At 42.6% G+C, this 17,779-nt stretch overlaps 1 protein-coding gene across 1 annotated transcript in view; it reads right to left on the reverse strand.

The window, feature by feature from the left end:
• Positions 1–17,779, reverse strand: part of SMC6 (structural maintenance of chromosomes 6) — a 1,850,548-nt gene that overhangs the window by 321,316 nt on the left and 1,511,453 nt on the right. Inside the window, exon 21 of the mRNA XM_044068538.1 lies at positions 15,846–15,983. Coding sequence (XP_043924473.1) covers positions 15,846–15,983 — 138 coding nt within the window. The remainder of the gene's footprint in view (positions 1–15,845; positions 15,984–17,779) is intronic.

A 17,779-nucleotide genomic window follows, 5' to 3' on the forward strand; every position in this document is an offset into this window, starting at 1 on the left:
GACTGTAGGACCCCTCTTTAGGTCATTGCCAGCTATAGGACCCCCCTCCATGAATCAGGACATCCACTCAGCCTACTTGGATCTACTTGAGTCAGTCAACATACAACCAAACACCCTGGTTTTAGGAACTTTAATTACCCAGCCATTGACTGGGTAAGTTATATGTGATCTAACTCACTTGCCCAAAGGTTCCTGGACATTGTTAACTCCAATGCCCTGGACTAGCTGGTTGACAAACCTAAAAAGGGCTCAAACATCCTGGATCTGGTGCTCACTAACATGGGAGACCGCTGCACCACCTCCAGTGTGTGGCCATCCCTGGTGAGATCTGACCACAAACCAGTCTTGCTAGAAGTAATTGTTAACACCAGACCCACCCCGTAGCAACAACTAGACTAAAAAACTTCTCCAAGGCCAATTATAACCTCTTACGTGACAGCATAAATAGCTTCTTAGCCCCTCCCCCCACTGATGGAACAGACATCTATGCTGAGTTATACACCAAGGCTTTATAAGAGCACCTGTACAATTGTATTGATTCTGCCGTACCTGATAGAACCAAAGCAAGATCTTCAAGAAAAAACAAACTTGCCTGGTGGACAACTGCCATTAATAAGCCATACAATAGGAGAAAGAAATTGCTGTCTAAGAGTAGGAAGGAAAGGTCTCAGAACTGGAAACACTCTCTCAACTTAAACAAATAAGACTTCTAGTGAAGTTCTCCAAAGCTAACTACAAATCCAAATTAACTTCCCCTAAGGATAACCACAAGGCATTCTTTAGTTACATCCAAACTTCAAAGGTAAGACCCAGATTTGCGCTGAACTCCTAGTTAATGACACTACATATACAGAACCTGCGGATACAGCAAACCTGCTGGCTGTCAGGTTCAGTGAAAACTTCACTCCCCTGTCCCCGCCACATAAACTCAAAAGCATCCCTAACACATGTCCCTTACCCAATATCTCTGAGGAGTAGGTCTTAAACACCCACTCCAAGGCCAAAAACACATCCTCTATGGGACTAGACAACATCCTGAGCTGTGTTCTACATGGGTTAAAACTGGAATCAGCATCACCATTTGGCACACTTTCCAATTACAGCCTAAGCACTGGCTTAGTCCCAGCAGAATGGAGAACAGCTACCATCATCCCTTTGCACAAACGGGGTGCATCCACAGATCCCATGAACTAGATGCCCATTAGCCTGACCAGCCTTATCTGCAAGGCCATGGAATGAATCATCATGGACCTTATTAACAAAGATATGGGAAATCTCCAAACACTTGACCTCAACCAGTGTGGCTTTGCTTTGTCAAGGAAAGATCATGCCTGTTACACTTGGTGGACTTCTTTGAGATGGTCACCAAAGCCCTACGCGAGAGCAAATCTGTGCATATGGCCTACAAAGACTTAACCAAGGCCTTTGACACAATCTCCCACTCAGGCATCATTGATAAACTTACCCAGCTGGGTATCAACCCATATATTGTCAGGTGGGTTGCAAACTGACTCACTGATAGAACGCATATGGTCAAAATAGGGGACTCCACCTCCTCCGGCAGACCTGTAACTACTGGTGTTCCAGAGGGATCGGTTCTGGGACCTCTACTGTTCAGAAGTTACTTAGCTGAAGTATAGGCTAAAACTAAAGGACTGTGGCTGACCAAGTTTACTGATAAAACCCTTAAGCGATGTCAACATCCTGCAAGAAGGTCTTACGCAGACTAATGACTGATGCCAAAGTCATGGTCTTAAACTTAATGCAAAAAACTGCATTATCATCCATACCAATACCCTAAGCACAGAGTCAGTGGTGAGAGATCTGGGCACACAGGTCGACAGCAACCTTAACTTTGATCACCATATCTCCACAGTGGTAAGAAGGGCATTTTATATGCTCATCTCATAAGTAAGGGCATTGCCTCCAGAAAAAAAGAAGTTATAAACCCCCTGTACTCTTCCCTCATCAGGCCAATAATAGAGTACAGTGCTCCCTTTGACATATTCCTTTCCAAACACTTGCAGCAATTAGAGAGATCACAAAGTTTCCTTACAAAGAAAATTCAAGGTCTTCAAGATCTGTCTTATGTGGACAGACTGAAATCATGGTCACTTTACTCTGTGTTGTACAAACTGGTCAGAGGCGACCTGTGCCTTGCGTATAGAGCAATCTCTGACCCAGCTTTAATGGAAATGCTGCACATTCGCAAGTGAAATGGCAAAAAAGGACCTTAACCTGGTAAGTGACATCAACAGAACTTGCTGGAGAGGCAGACTTGTCTCATAGAGGCTGCCCCACCTTTGGTACAAGCTTCCTATTCATGTTAAACAAAGCCCCTCATTGACCTTATTTAAGCGTAATTTGGATGATAGGATGGGTAACCGGAAATTCACCCTAGGGGGTTCCACCTGTGACCCCCACCTGTGACCCTCTTGGACAGGGGCAATAGGGGCTGAGTTTAGTGTCTGCTTGAACCAGACACCCTTGGGAACATGGGTTGAACTCAGCTAGGCTTTTAAGGGCCCTGGGGCTGTTAGCCTAGTAACCTCCTATGATTAGAGTTTAGCAGCTCACGGGCACAAGCCACACACTTTTTAAAACTGGATGGCTTGCCTGACAACCTATAAAAATTAAGAGCAAGCTGATAAAAAAAAAATGGCATCTATGGAAAGATATTATTGTATCTATTAACAGTAAGCATTCACTATCTAAAGAAGAGATAAGATTTAAAAAAAAAAGGGAAGGAGGAAAGGTTTTCAACACCCAAGTCGAAGAACAAGAAAAGACTTGGGGATGGAACAGAAAAAAGGAATGCATGCTATAATAAAATTTATTTTTTTTTAAGTTTTAAAGAAAGAAAATATATATGAAGAGCCATATCTTGAAGAAAATACTTTTCTCACTAAGAACACCAACAGATCCATACAACGCTTATGATGAAAAACAAGATCTGTGGTAGTTCAGCTAACACAGTGAATTATGAGTAAGGGTGGACCTTAACAGCAGTGGCCAAAGTTGAATCGGAAAGTCCATACACTGAAGAGCGGATGGAAAAGACAACAGCAGGTCTAACAATTGCTACAGCTCACAAGAAAGTTTCAAAGTGGGTCCATAAGCAACTTCAGAAGAAGATAGACATGGTCTCAATAAACTACTGATGCATAAACAAACAATCAGACAGATAATCAGAAGCAAAGAAGTTCATCACAACTGAGAGGAACTGATGGTGGTGGTGGAATTTACCCTGCTAAACTCTGAAAATTATTCCAATGTCTTGCCTAAGAAAAAAATTCAAGATGCGGTACATACACAAACATGTATAAATAAATGAGTATACAACTAGGACTATAAAAAACATTTCACTGTCTTGCAAAAATAAAAATCTTAAGTGGGGTTCTATCCATAGACAATGCCCTGATCAGTGTAGTAAGGAGGATACGAATTATTGGATGAAGTGAAGAATATGTCATAGAACATCACCTAGCTCTCTCTAGGTTAACCGCAACATAGAGGTTCCTCTACAGTCCAGAAGACTGCCCAGCCTTTAACAGCTTAATACAACACTATCCCCACTCAGACAGAATTTTATGCTCTAGTGAAACATCACTAATTACTATAACCAAATCATCTAAAACTGTAGATGACTATATTCAAACAGCATAACTAAACTACGGAACTACAACCCACTACCACTGAAATCCATTCTGAATGCAAACTCATAACATAATTAAAACTTCACCTATCAAATGAAATGGATCTGCTCCTGTACATCTCCAAGATAAATTTCACTATTATCTTTACAGTTCGCTGTATCGTTAAACCATTTCTCTTCATTCAGAGTCATATGCCCCAAAGCCAGTCTTCACCAATACCTGTTGTGACACTGCTCATCCCCACCTCTATACTTCTAATATAACCTTTATGATATATATATATATATATATATATATATATATATATATATATATATATATATAGATATAGGGGATATAAAAAGTGGACACACACCAAGAAGACTGAATGCTGCAATAAAATCAAAAAGTGCTTCAACAAAGTATTAGTTTAAGGGAGTGCACACTTATGCAACCAGCTTATCGTACGTTTTTTATTTTTTACTCCTATTAGATTTGTTTTTCGATTGAATTGTACAGGTTATAGTTCACATTAATTAATTAAAGACAATCCATGGCCTCCAACATCTGTCCTATGCAGACAGGCCCAAATCACTATCACTCTATTCGGTATCGTAGAGATTGCTCAGGGGTGATCTGTGTCTCATCTACAAGGTAATCTCGGACCCTGCCCTACTAGAGATGCTCCATATCCATAAGTCTAACTACTCACATCTTACCCGCTCAAAAGGCCTGAATCTAACATGCAACATCAACAAAACCTGCTGGAGAGACAGGTTTGTCTCTCAGAGGTGGCCCCCATCTCTGGAATAGACTTCCCATACATGTCAAACAGAGCACCTCGCTGACCCTCTTCAAGCACAACCTTGATGAGTGTATGGGAAACCGCAAATTTGTCCCAGGGGTTCCACCTGTGTTCCTCACTAACAGGAGGCAACAGGTGCTGACTGAGATTTCTTTTTGGGGACAAACTCTTGGCTAGGCTTGTAAGGACCCCAAGGCCATTAGCCTAGCAACCTCCTATGATCCTATGAAATACTATTAAACATTCAGGTGATTAATGGATAGATTAAGGCACAGACATAAACACGTGCACAATTCTCAAAGACTGAAAAAAAATGCATTTCTGACCAAAACAGTCAAATACTTGGATACAGCTAGTTAAACTGCTAAAAGTTAACTACAACAGTAATGCCTTCCAAGAATCCAAAAAGTAGTATGAATATGCTAATAAAAATGGCATTTGTCTGTAAAACATGCACAGAATAGTCCTTAAGGAAAATAATGCCAGGGAGAGAGAAAGTCAGGTAACAAAATCAGAATTACCAATCTTAAAATCAAGGATTATGAGGAAGTAAACACCTGGGAAGATAAAGGCTTTGAAAAAAAAAAACAGAATTACAGCAGCGTGCACTCAAAGTAACAATAAAACACCTACTGAAATAAATGGTAGCCTAAGACATTCAGAAGATACAAAAGCACTTATATGGGTCAAAGAAGATTTGGACAGGGGCCCTTCCATGCACCAAACGGTGGGAAAAGGGAAGGATTTAGGCAGGCAGGGAAGGTTTTAAGTACCAACCTGCCTAAGTCCCGTCTGCCTCAAGTCTAAAAAGTAGAAGATGAACTTGTCCCATCACATCCTTAGGATGTACTCCCAGGATGAGAACTGAAAGCACGCTTACCTTTATTCTCTCATCCTCCTCTGAAGTAGTATATATGAGGCTAGAGCCTCAAATGTCTGACGATTAGCTTACCATTCACAGGGACAACAGCTGGCTGAACACAAATATTATCCTTCAATGGACTGGACTGTGAACTGCACCTCATGTTTGTTCCTCTAGCAGTCAGCCTGGTGGCATAGAGGAATAAAACCTTGATTACTGTCCAAGTTACCAGAGTTCACTTATTTGCTTGGATGTCTGACAGAGCTATCAGGAAGGATGGAGGGTATTTACTTGGGGGAGGAGGGTCCAGGCTGGCATGGGCAGGTCAGTCTTCAAGCCCTGCTGTAAGATGGGGCTTGGAACGATTGCCAGGCTGGATGTGTGGAAGGGCCAAAGAGGTTTGGTTTCCATAGGACCCAGAGAAGGCTCATCCTCAAAAGCTACTTCTTACTTCCCAACAAAGTCGACCAAAAAAAGACTCTGCATACTGGGAGTAGGGACTTAGAGAAAAAGCACCAGCTTGCATGACAGCATATATGATGCTGCTGGCTTCTAACTCTGTTCTTCCTCCCATTCATCTCTCTCTCTCTCCAGTTCACCTTTTCACCAGACCTCTGGCAGACTCTACTAGGAAGATACTGATTTATTTATTGGGATAGAGTACTGATTAATACTGACCAATGTCAGCCTCAGTCTACGTGAAACAAAAAACATTTCACAAACTAAAAAGGCAGACATGTAAGCAATAATAAAACAGATTTACATAAAAAACTGAATGTGTACATTATAGTAAATAAGCAGACTGTAATGTACAACATGTGCATTCATTTCTAAATTGGGTCAACCTTCCCTAATTATGTGAAAGGAGAAGAGAAGAGGAAAGGAAACAGGAGAGAATGTGTTAGGTGATATGTCCCTGTGTTGAAGGAGGAGCATTTGGCTTGGATGAAGAAGTGCTTTTTGAGTTGCAATGAAAATTTGGAATAAATGTTGATTTTCATTAGGTCAATGGGGAAAAACTTACCACAGTGTAAGTGTGTGAGAGGGAGAATGCATGTGTAGCGCTGTGCAGTTTGATTCTAAGGGTACTAAGAACTGGTGTGGTTTGAGAGTAGTGTCGTTTGTTGTATGAAGAGTTTTTCCCCATGAAGTTTAGCTGTAAGGGCAGTAAAGGTTTACAGATGGAGTAGTTTGTAAATGTGGGATGCTAAAAGTAGGCTAGATATTTGTTTTACAGATGGTCATTTGGCTTTCTATACTGATAAAGTGAAGATTACACAGGGGTGAGCTTATAATGAATTTACAAATGAAGCTGCAGTAGAATGTCTTGAATGTGGTGGTGTTTTTTTTGAAGATCAACATGAAAACAGGCAATCCATATTCTATCTGACAGAAGAGCTAAAGGGTGGTTGAGAAGGAAAAAGGGGAGATCTTTTTGGCCAGGAAGAGGAGGGACTTTATTTTAACTCTCACTCTATGTGGAGTGGAAAAAGAAGTTGAGAGAGTGATCAAACCATAATCTTAAGTATTTCAAGGTGGAAAATGTTTCTATGATATGGTTATGTAAATCAATGATAGAGAGTCAGGTGCTTGGTGAATTTTCTTTGGAGTTCCAAAAAGTACAGTTCTGGTCTTGGAGGGGGGGTGAGTAGTACTTTATGGTTATAAGCCACCGATGGAGCTCATGCAAGTCTGACTGGAGTTGGGATTGAATGAGTGACTGGATCAGTAAATGCCCATGTCATCTGGGTAGAGGATGAGTGGGCGACAGAGGAGGTCACTAGGAAGTTATGGAGAAGGGGAGTTATGAATGTATCCTTGTGGTGCACCTTTGATAACAGGTGGAGATTCTGATTGTGACGATCCTATTTTAACTCTGAAGTGTCAGTCAGCAAGGAAGTTTTGAAGCCAGGAAGAACTGTCTGGGCTGATACCAATTTCAATTAGTTTGTTTATGAGTAAATAAAGTGAGGTCAAACACCTTTATTAGGTCTACAAATAGGGACACCTGTAAGGAGGCCTCTATGAAGCTTTGCAGGATGTCATAAGTTAAGACTTAGGAAAACCCCACTTCTTTAACTCAAAAGGCAATTTAGGGGATGGGAGAAGCATGAGAGCCTAAGATCAATCCATCATGGATTTCATAATCCTCAAAATATCTCTGAAATTAAGAATCAGCAACTGGGGGTGAACCAGTGTCTTTACCGGTCTTACAATTGTCTCCAGGGTTGTCATACACCTCAGAGTTGAAGGAATGAGTCTTCCATATACAACTGCTCCTGTATGTAAAGATGCAAATGGGATAGAGCACATAACAGGCAAGTTTAAGGCGCAGAGCAAAAGTGTGTCAATTCTAGAGGAAGCACCCGAAAAAGAGCATGAGAGGACAAAGAAATGCCTGTACTGGGCCTGGTGCATTCCACATTCATGCAAACAAGCCCCATCAGACTTCAAACAGCTGCCTTCAGTCTACTATGACCCGATCCCATGGACCCTGGTGTGGGAAGGCCTGGTTGAACCTCCTCAACCTGTACCAGTGGGTTCTGCTGAAGCAGTGAGAAAAGAGGAGAGAAAAAGTTTTGGTACCTGACAGCAGCCACTGAGTTATAGCTAGATGATACAAGAGGTCATATCCTGGGATCAGGCCAAACTCCAAGGCATGCTCTGGCAGGCTGGCTGATGAAATGGGATGCATGCATCCTAAGATGCACCTGTCAATGTGGGAGCTGGGCCTGTTATCTCCACTCTCATCATCCAATGAAGCAAAAGCTACAAGTGAAGTAATGTTCCAGCTGGTTAAGAATGAGGCTGTGGCACATGAAAACCCAAAGGCTACATGTAAAATGGACTTACTGTACTACTTTCATTTCTTCAGTCTTATAACAGTGATCTGGTAAAGACTTGAGGATGTGAATGGGAACCTCCTACTCAGCATCATACTGGGTAATTTCAAACACTGCCGTCTTTCTTCAGCAGCTTCTTCCTTGGACATCTGAGGGTTGTAGATGAACAATAGGCACTCAAGACAATGCTTCACAATGTGCTCATCTTCCAGGCTGCAAAAAACACCATGCAGGTGTTGGTCTGGGTTCATTAGTCAGGATACAAATCTAAAATGTGTAAACACCAAAACATCAACAGCCGGCTCGAGAGGCAGGTGCACTTTCCCAATATGGCATAATACAGAATCACTTGTGCAAGCTTAGGAAATACATGTCATCATGCAGGTGCTGGTCTTGGTTCATTAGGCCACAGAATGAATATTTTGATAGCTTTGGTGTTTCAGGCAATGAACATGGGAAGTTTTCCATAACATAAATCAGGATACAGATCTAAAATGTGTAAACACCAAAACATAAATAGCAGGCTCGAGGGGCAGGTGCACTTTCCCATTATAGCATGGTACATAATTATGTGTGCCAGCTTAGGATAGACATGTCCCCAGCACAAAAGCTTCCCAGAAAACATTCTACAATGGAACAGAAGTGATAAAGTAATCAAATACCCACTATATAGCAGGCTATTAATGGCAAATCCCCAAATTTTATGGGCAGTGCATGAAAGATGGCAATAAAGCTTCACATTAGCTCTTGTATTTTTAGCAAAGAACAGTGAAGAAAGTACAGTTTTGTACCTACCATAAATGTAGATGTCCGATAGGAATGCATCTGCAGTCCTTACAAATGGGTTGTCCTGTCGTCAGGCAGCCCTTCGGTCGACCGGATTCCAAAGTCTGGGTCTGGCCTCAGCTGGTGTCGCACTTCACCCGACGTCATAGCTGCAGTTATTCAGGTATAAAGGCATCAGCCGACGCCATTTTCCTCAGTGTTTCTTGCCCCAGATGCCAGGTGCCCTCTTGGAAGGCTACATTTGGATAAATGCCAATGATTCCAAATAGTAGAGAGCAAACACAAAAAATAAGCATGTATGTACATATATACAAACAAATACACCATAATAGATCCCCCCAAGCTAGCTGAAGGCTGGCAAATACCCTAGGAGTACCTCAGAGGGGAAGGTGGGAGGGTAATCCTGACTGCAGATGCATTCCTATCGGACATCTACATTTATGGTAGGTACAAAACTGTACTATGTCCTTCAAGGATGCATCTGCAGTCCTTACAAATGGGTAGAATACCATAGCTAAACAAGGGGAGGAGGAAAGAGTAGAGATTATGGTGTAGCTAGGATCCCTTGCAAAACAGCAGTGGCAAAACCTGCTCGGGATCTAGAGTATAAAGGTAAATTGTAATGCTTGGCAAATGTATGCACGGAGGTCCAAGTAGCAGCCTCTATAATGTCCTTGGTAGCCACTCCTCTTAAGAAGGCTGTGGTAGTGGCTGTAGCCCTTGTGGAGTGAGGCCTGATGTTCTCTGGAGTTTTCTTTCCATGGTAGGAGTAACAAAATCTAATGCAATTTCCTATCCATTTGGAGATTGTCTGTTTTGAAATTGGTTTTCCTTCCTTTCCTGTGGCATATGCTACCAGAAGCTGGTCAGTTTTTCTATTGGACTTAGTCCTGTCCAGGTAGTAGCGTAACTGTCTGTGTACATCCAAGGTATGCAAAGTCTTTCTCCCTGTTTTGTGGGTTTGGAAAGAATGTAGGTAGGTGGATAGCCTGATTTAATGACACTCTGGATACCACCTTAGGCATAAATGTAGGATTTGTTCTCATGGACACTCTATCTTGATGGAAGATCAGGAAGGGTTGCACTGCCATTAATGCCTGTAGTTCAGAGACCCTTCTTGCTGAAGTTATTGCCAGCAGGAAAGCAGTCTTCCAGGATAAGTATTGTAATTCTGCTGTTGCTGCTGGCTCGAAGGAGGAAGTGTCAATTTTTCTAGCACAAAGTTCAAGTCCCATGCTGGCAATGGTGGTTTCCTGGGAGGTTTTACATTTTTAATTCCTCTCAGAAACTGTCTGAGCAGGGGATGAGAGAAGACAGGAGGATCCAAGCTGTATTGTGCTGAAATAGCTGATGCATGTATCTTGATGGAAGAATAGGACAGGCCTGTGTGGAAGAGCTCTGCCAAGTACTCCAAGATGTTGGCCATGTTTACCAGAGTCGCATCTTCTCCCTTTGCAGTACTCCAAATGAGATATCTTCTCCATTTTGCTGCATAATTCTTTCTTGTTGAAGGTCTGCGAGCCTCCAGGATTATGTCTTTAACCCTTTGGGATAAATTTGGGTTAATTGCTGTTATGTAATGTTCCAGGCAGTTATCTGCAGAGTTTTCAGGTTTGGATGCAGGATGTTGTAGTTGTTCTGTGTTAACAGTAATGGGATCAGGGGTAGTGTCCATATTTGTTCCCGAGACATGCTCCTCAGCAATGGGTACCAATGTTGTCTTGGCCAGTCTGGAGCTATCAGAATGATCCTTGGACGGTCCTCTTTGATCTTCAGAAGCACCTTGTGCATCAAAGGAAGTGGTGGAAATGCGTATGCTGTCAGGTTTTTCCAACTGAAGGATAGGGAGTCCACCTTCCAAGCAGGTGGGTGGTACGTCCTTGTGCAGAATTTCTTTAGCTGGTGATTGAATGGGGATGCAAACAAGTCTATTTGTGGTAATCCCCATTCCCTTGTGATGGCTTTGAAGATGTCCGGATGAAGCATCCATTCGTGGGCATCTGTGGTTGTTCTGCTTAATATGTCTGCTAGAATGTTTTCTTTTCCCGGTACAAAAATTGCTTGTAACTGAATGTTGTAGCTCAGGGCTACATCCCATAGGTCCAGTGCCAGCCGGCATAGAGGATATGAATGGGTGCCTCCCTGTTTGTTGATGTACCACATAACTGTGGTGTTGTCTGTCCTTATCATCAACTGACCTTCTTGGAGAAATGGTCTGAATGACTGGATTGCCAATTTTACTGCCAGCATTTCCTTTAGATTTATGTGTAGGCGCAACTGGTCTTGAGTCCATAAGCCTTGTATGCACTTGCCCTGCATGTGTGCCCCCCAACCGAGGTCTGAGGCATCTGTCGTGATGGTTTGGCTTGGTTGGCTGTTGCAGAAGGGCAATCCTGTGTTTGATTGGCAGGCCTGAGCCCACCATAGGAACTCTTGTTTCAGGCATGGGATTATTGGGATTTTGGTTTCTAGGCTGTGCTTGTGTTGGGACCACAAATTCCTTAGGTACCACTGTAGCTTTCTCATATGCAGTCTGGCAAGAGGGACCAGAATTATGCAGGATGCCATGAAGCCTAGAGCTTGCAGTACTTTTCTTGCAGTTAGGTGGTTCTGCTTTGTTAATGCCAAGAAGTAGAGAGGTAGTTGCTCTTTCTTTTCTGCAGTTAGGAATGCCATTTGTTTTGATGTGTCCAGCTCTGCACCCAGAAAGGTTATTCTTTGGGATGGAATCAGCCTTGACTTTTTTATATTGACTGTATATCCCAAGGCTTGCAGCAGGTAAATGACTCTTTGTAAGTCTTCTGCTAGCTTGCTTTTGTTGTCCGCTTGAATCAGGCAGTCGTCCAGGTAGGGATAAATTTGGATTCCCTGAAGTCTGCAATGAGCAATTACTGATGCCAGGCATTTCGTGAACACTCTGGGCGCAGTAGATAAGCCAAAGGGCAATGCTGAAAATTGATAATGCTCTGATCCTGCAAGAAATCTGAGGTATCTTCTGCAAATTGGTCTTATGGGGACGTGCAGGTATGCCTCCTTGAGATCTAGAGTTACCAGCCAAGACTCCTTGCCCAGCATGGGAAGAAGCTGCTGTAGGGTCAGCATTTTGAATTTTGGAACAATAATGAATGTGTTTAAAGCGGACAGGTCTAGAATGGGTCTCCATTTGTTTTCTTTTCTTGGTACCAGGAAGAGTCTGGAGTAAAATCCCTTTCCTTGCTCCATAGATGGTACCTTTTCCACAGCTCTCATTCTTAATAGCTGAGATATTTGTTTTAGAGCTTCTGTCCTTTGAGTAGGTGGTAGGTTTGGCATTCCTCTTTTCCCTGGTAGAGTATGGAAATGGAACCTGTAACCTTGGTCTATAGTTTGCAAAATCCATTTTTCCCTTGTGATGCAATGCCAGTTTTTTGAGAATAAGGTTAGTTTTCCGCCTAAGGGTGCTTCTAGTTGTTCCCTGGTAGGCGGTGCCACTGTCAAGTCACTGTGATTGAGTTGTTGTAGAGGTGGTGGCTGCGTCCGTGCCTTGCTGGTTGTTACCTTGCCATTGGCGTCCCCTGTAGGCACCCCTGGATTGGTTTCTGCCTCTTGAACGCCTATTCCTGCCCCTCTGAGGCTTAGAGGAGTCCGGAAAGGGCCAATTCTTGGAGGGCCAGTTCCTGCTAAACCTTGGAGGTTGAACCTGTAAGAAATCTTTCACCGTTTGTACAGATTTCGCCTTCTCTTCCATCTTTTTTAGCACCTGCTGAGCAGGGGAACCAAATAAATTGACCTTGTCCATGGGTGCATCCAAAAGCTTTGATTTGACATGGTCTGGTAATGCCTGTTCTTTCAACCATGCATGTCTCCTGATAACTGTGCCAGTCATGGCTGATCTAAAGGAAGCCTCCAGTGCATCATAGCCACATTTTAAAGAATGGTTACTAACCTGCTGTATGTTATGTACCATTTCCTGAACATATTTTTTATCTAAAGATTCTTCAGAGGAAAGCTTTTTAGTTAACTGGTCAAGCATAAACTCTTGATATTGAATCATATGAAATTGGCAGTTTAAAGCCCTAGCTGACAAGGTAGCAGAAGTGTCAACTTTTCTACCCCATCTCTCTAAGGACTTGGATTCCCTTTCAGAGGGGAGGGGGTTTTAAGTAGAAGTAGCAGCTACAGCTTTAGGGCCCTGGGCGATGGTCTCTGGATCTGCAAAAGGAGCCTTGTATAAATGGTGATGAGTGTCCGGGACCCTGTAGAACCTATCGGGCTTAGCAGGAGCCGGAGGTAATGAATCAGGAGCAGTGCAAGCATCATTAAATGCATCATCTACAACAGAAAGAACTGGAGGTATAGCTAAAGGCCTATGTTGTGGCAAATGTAGAAAGGTTCTAAGCCTTTATCTGGAGTCTGAGAAATCTTGGCCCTGCCACTGAAATTGTTCCCTCATAGCATGCAAGGTTTCCCCAAAGGAAAATTCCTCAGGTGGAGAGGCTGAAGGAATGGACTCTTCAGCATCAGAGTCTTCGTAAGGAGAATAAGAAGCCTCAGGAAGGTCTGTATGTTCTGATTCATCAGAGGAACCATCAGTGGATACTGGTTCAGGGGGCTCTGCTCTAGGTCTCTTTTCTGGAGGTGGGACAAGGACCTGTCTGGATGAGGCTGGGATCCACGAATTAAAGAAATTAAATCCTCAGCCAAAGATAGCATATGAGAGCTAGTGCTGGGCCTGTGTGAGGGGGGTTTGGCAGGCACAGTTTTGGAAGCTTTGGCTGCTTTAGCCCTGGCAAAGGCCTTGATAGACATGGCTGCAGGAGGCCTAGCAGCTCCACGTGCAGGGGTTGAAATATCCAGGGGAATTGTGTCTGATAATTCCTGAGAAACCGCAACAGAAGGCTGGATTTCAGAAGCAGATTCTACCAGGTTAGAGGAGGCCTCGGTAGAAGGCAAGGTTTCGGCTGGAGAAAGAACCGCTTGCTCGGTTTCAGCCGAAACCGAGACACTCGCGGTTTGCTTAATCGCGGTTTTGGCCGAGACCACGGACCGCGAGTGTCGGTCCTTTTCTTTTCGTTTTTTGGAAATTTGCGTTGTCGAAGGATCCGACGGCATAATATAGGCAAAATCAGAGCCGAAAATTTGTTCAGCAAACTCCGACCGACGTCTAAGCGTCCGTCGGTTAAAAGAAGCGCAGGCTAGACAAGCTGCTACGTCGTGGTCTGGGCCTAAACAATGTATACAGTAGAAGTGGAAATCTTTATGAGGTATTTGTTTCCCACAAGATAAACAGTTATTCACTTTCTCTGACATCGGCTGAGGCAAGAAAGAGTCCCCAACGGGGTACTTAGCTTTTTAGAAGTCTTCGAAGTAGTATTCGGTAGTAGTAATCTCTGGATCTGACCGACCGGCACTTGCGAACAGCTTCTGCTTCGGGCGCCACGCGGCAAGAAAGACTGAGGAAAATAGCGTCGGCTGATGCCTTTATACCCGAATAACTGCAGCTATGACGTCGGGTGAAGTGCGACACCAGCCGAGGCCAGACCCAGACTTTGGAATCCGGCCGACCAAAGGGCTGCCTGACGACAGGACAACCCATTTGTAAGGACTGCAGATGCATCCTTGAAGGACATCACTTGCAAAGAACTTTATCTGCATCAGCACAAACCCCTGCAAAACAGCCTAACAAATTACCAATACAGAATCACGCACATACATGGGGTTTTATTTTAATTTTACATTTTGCACTGTTCTGCAGTCTAAAATAGAGTCTATATTATGCACAAACAACAAGTAATCAAAACTGGTTAAATTAACTTACTTCAGGCTTATATACACCAAAACAGCATTTGGTTCACAACAATTACCCATATAAACTATTACAATAATGTATGAAAATACTATATTTTAAGACAGAAAATTATTGTATATTTTTTCAACAAACTGTTTTAAAAGAAAAAAATGCCTAAACTGGTTATGTGGAACAATGCAGTGCAAAGACCACGATTCAGAAACAGGCCCAGATGCGAGCCATAAAGCTGTGGCAAAACGAGCATTTTAGTACAATCATGGGCACAAGTGATTCGGAGACAAATTAGCTGCAACAGTTAAATATCTCATTATCAGATAATCTGCATGCCTTGGAATTGCTTGGTGATGACTACAGCAAGTACTATGCTGCAGTAATCATTACACGCAGCTCGTGCATCACACTAGCACTGGATTGCATGTCTAGCAGCTACTTTTGAACCCAGTCAGGCAGACACACACACCCACACACTCATCTGAGACCACTCATACCTCTGCATACAAGCAGACACACACATATATACATGCATATCCCCCACCAACACACTAACTCCATTAAACTTACTTCTAACATGATCTCTCATTCACAGTAATGGGCAAATGCAAACTTTTGACAAAGTTAACTTAAGTGGCTGGCAATAAGGATTTATATAGCTCATTTGTTCTCTCAATCACTCAGCCGAGTATATAACTTATCACAATATTCCCGAAAAGACCACATTGCCAATCATATGCATCTCCCCTGGACTGTCTCATTTACATTTCAAGTAGGCCTGAATGATAGCCCAATGCAGAGGTGTACCTCTTCAAGGAAAACCACTCTAAAAAAAAATACCATCGGTGGTAAAGTAGCATCTTGTGGTTGCATTTCTGAATCCCAGGGTAAACTTATCCATTAGTGTTAACGCAAAACGAATTGTGCCATTTGATGACACAGTCTGAAGACGCAGAAAACTAATTACACAACATCTGGCTGCAAAGTGGTTTGCTATTTCATGTGCCACTCTGCAAGGTGAGTAGGAGAAAATACTAGTTAAGTAAGCTACTACTGAATTACATACATTTGTGAAAGCCCAGAAGAAATGAAAGTTTAATTACACTTCTTGAAGTCTAATCAGAAATGAAAGTACCTCCAATTCCTTATCCTTAGATGCCAGTTCTGTTTCCATAGTTTTAATGCTCTTCACATGTTCTTTGCGCTTGTCTTCATAATGCTTTTTGTCATGCTTAGATTTATCAACATCAGTAACAACTTTGCTCAGCTTTTCCTACAACGAATAGAAAAAAAATAGCAAATAAAAAATTAGAAGCCCCTCATCTGTGTCATTGCATATGGTTAGGTCAACATAGTCTGTTGAAGAATACAGATTATACTTAGCAGCACTTCTGCCTCAATTTATGAAGTAAGATCACATACCTCAGGATAACACAGTCAATGCTTTCCCAACAAAACCAAGCAATAGCCATATTCATAGTTCATAGTTATATACTAGGATAATGACCACCACAGCCTTTATAAATCTAGATGTGCAATCCAACCCAATTGTGTACTTATGTATCACGGTCGTTTATTAAAAGGGGTTTTGTTGGCTAGGACTTTTCTAGAGGTTATGTGTTGGTGGGGTGGTTATTTAAGAGAATAATATTCTTGCTGTGTTTCCTTAGCAAAATATTTTAAAATACATTGGGAAAATCACAACATCATGGGTTCATAAAAGTGAACAGCATCACCGCCAATGTATACCAAATGATTAGCAAAAGGTGTCCTAAACGGGCTGGCAAAAGGGGGGGGAAACACCATCATATACATTAGCAATGACAATGGACTATCAAGACCAACAAAAGGTCATCTACAAACAAAATGATTATAAAGACTATTCTCAACATAATGAAGACAAAGTAGAGGCAAGTAAAGCATTCAACCCTAAAAGAAAGCTACATGCTAAATAAACCTTCTCATCTCAAGAGTTTTTTTCCCCTTCAAACAAAATTATTCCCAAATTGCCACATACTGGGGAAAAATAAAAACACAACTTAACTGTTCCTTCTCTATTGAAGCTTTTCGGTTATTTTGCATCCCTAGAGACAGCTGCGTTAGATTTGTATGGAAATTTATAACTCTTTTACGTGGAATTTGCATCAGTTGCTGTTACACCTTTCTGTCCATTACTATGCAGACTTAGTTTCATAGTTTCATAGTTTAGTACTAGGCTATCTGCCCTGGGCATTTGCAAGCCTAGCCCTAGAGATGTGGCTTTCGCCACCCCATGTAGTGGTACTGAGGTGTATAGAATAAATTTAGAATACTGTGCCTTTGTCTAGTAGTGACACATTGAAGACCCCCTTACTTATTAAAATTAGTTTACTGTGCCTCTGTTAAGTAGCGACACAGGGGTGACCCCCGGGGTAAACCTACGATCTCCCATCCACTCGTCAAGATTTCTCTTGAAGAGAGTCAGTGAGGGGCTCTGCCTAACATGGACTGGGATTTTGTTCCAGAGTATGGGAAGCCTCTGAGTTATGAATCTGTCCCTCCAGCATGTTCTATTCATGTTTGTACTGAGGTTTCAATCTTTGGCTCTCGTGGTTCTTATGGATTTTGATTTTTTGAGGTGGAGCATGTCCATCAATTCCTGGTTGGACATGGCCTTGTACGTCAGGCACAGATCACCTCTGAGCAGGCGATATGCTACTGAATAGAGCTGGAGTTTCTTTAGCCTGGCAGCATATGACATATGTTGGAGACCCTTGATCCTCTTGGTGAGGTACTTCTGGGGTCTCTCCAGCTGTTGTAAGTGCCGGGTGAGGTAGATACCAAATGGGGCATTGTACTCAATCATGGGCCTGATAAGGGAGGAGTACAGGGGCACGATGACCTCCTTTGATCTGGATGTGAACCCCTTCATGATAAGGTGGGCAAGGTAGAAAGTCTTTCTAACCACTTTGGCAATGTGGGTGTTAAATGAGAGGTCACTATCAACTTGGGTCCCCAGGTCTCTGATTACTTTTTCGGTACTCAGTGGGTTACTGTCTATGTGATAATTTGTGGGTACTTTGTTTTTCC

Source organism: Protopterus annectens, chromosome 1.part0, assembly GCF_019279795.1.
Source record: "Protopterus annectens isolate FY-2018-M chromosome 1.part0, PAN1.0, whole genome shotgun sequence".
Lineage (NCBI taxonomy): Eukaryota > Metazoa > Chordata > Ceratodontiformes > Protopteridae > Protopterus > Protopterus annectens.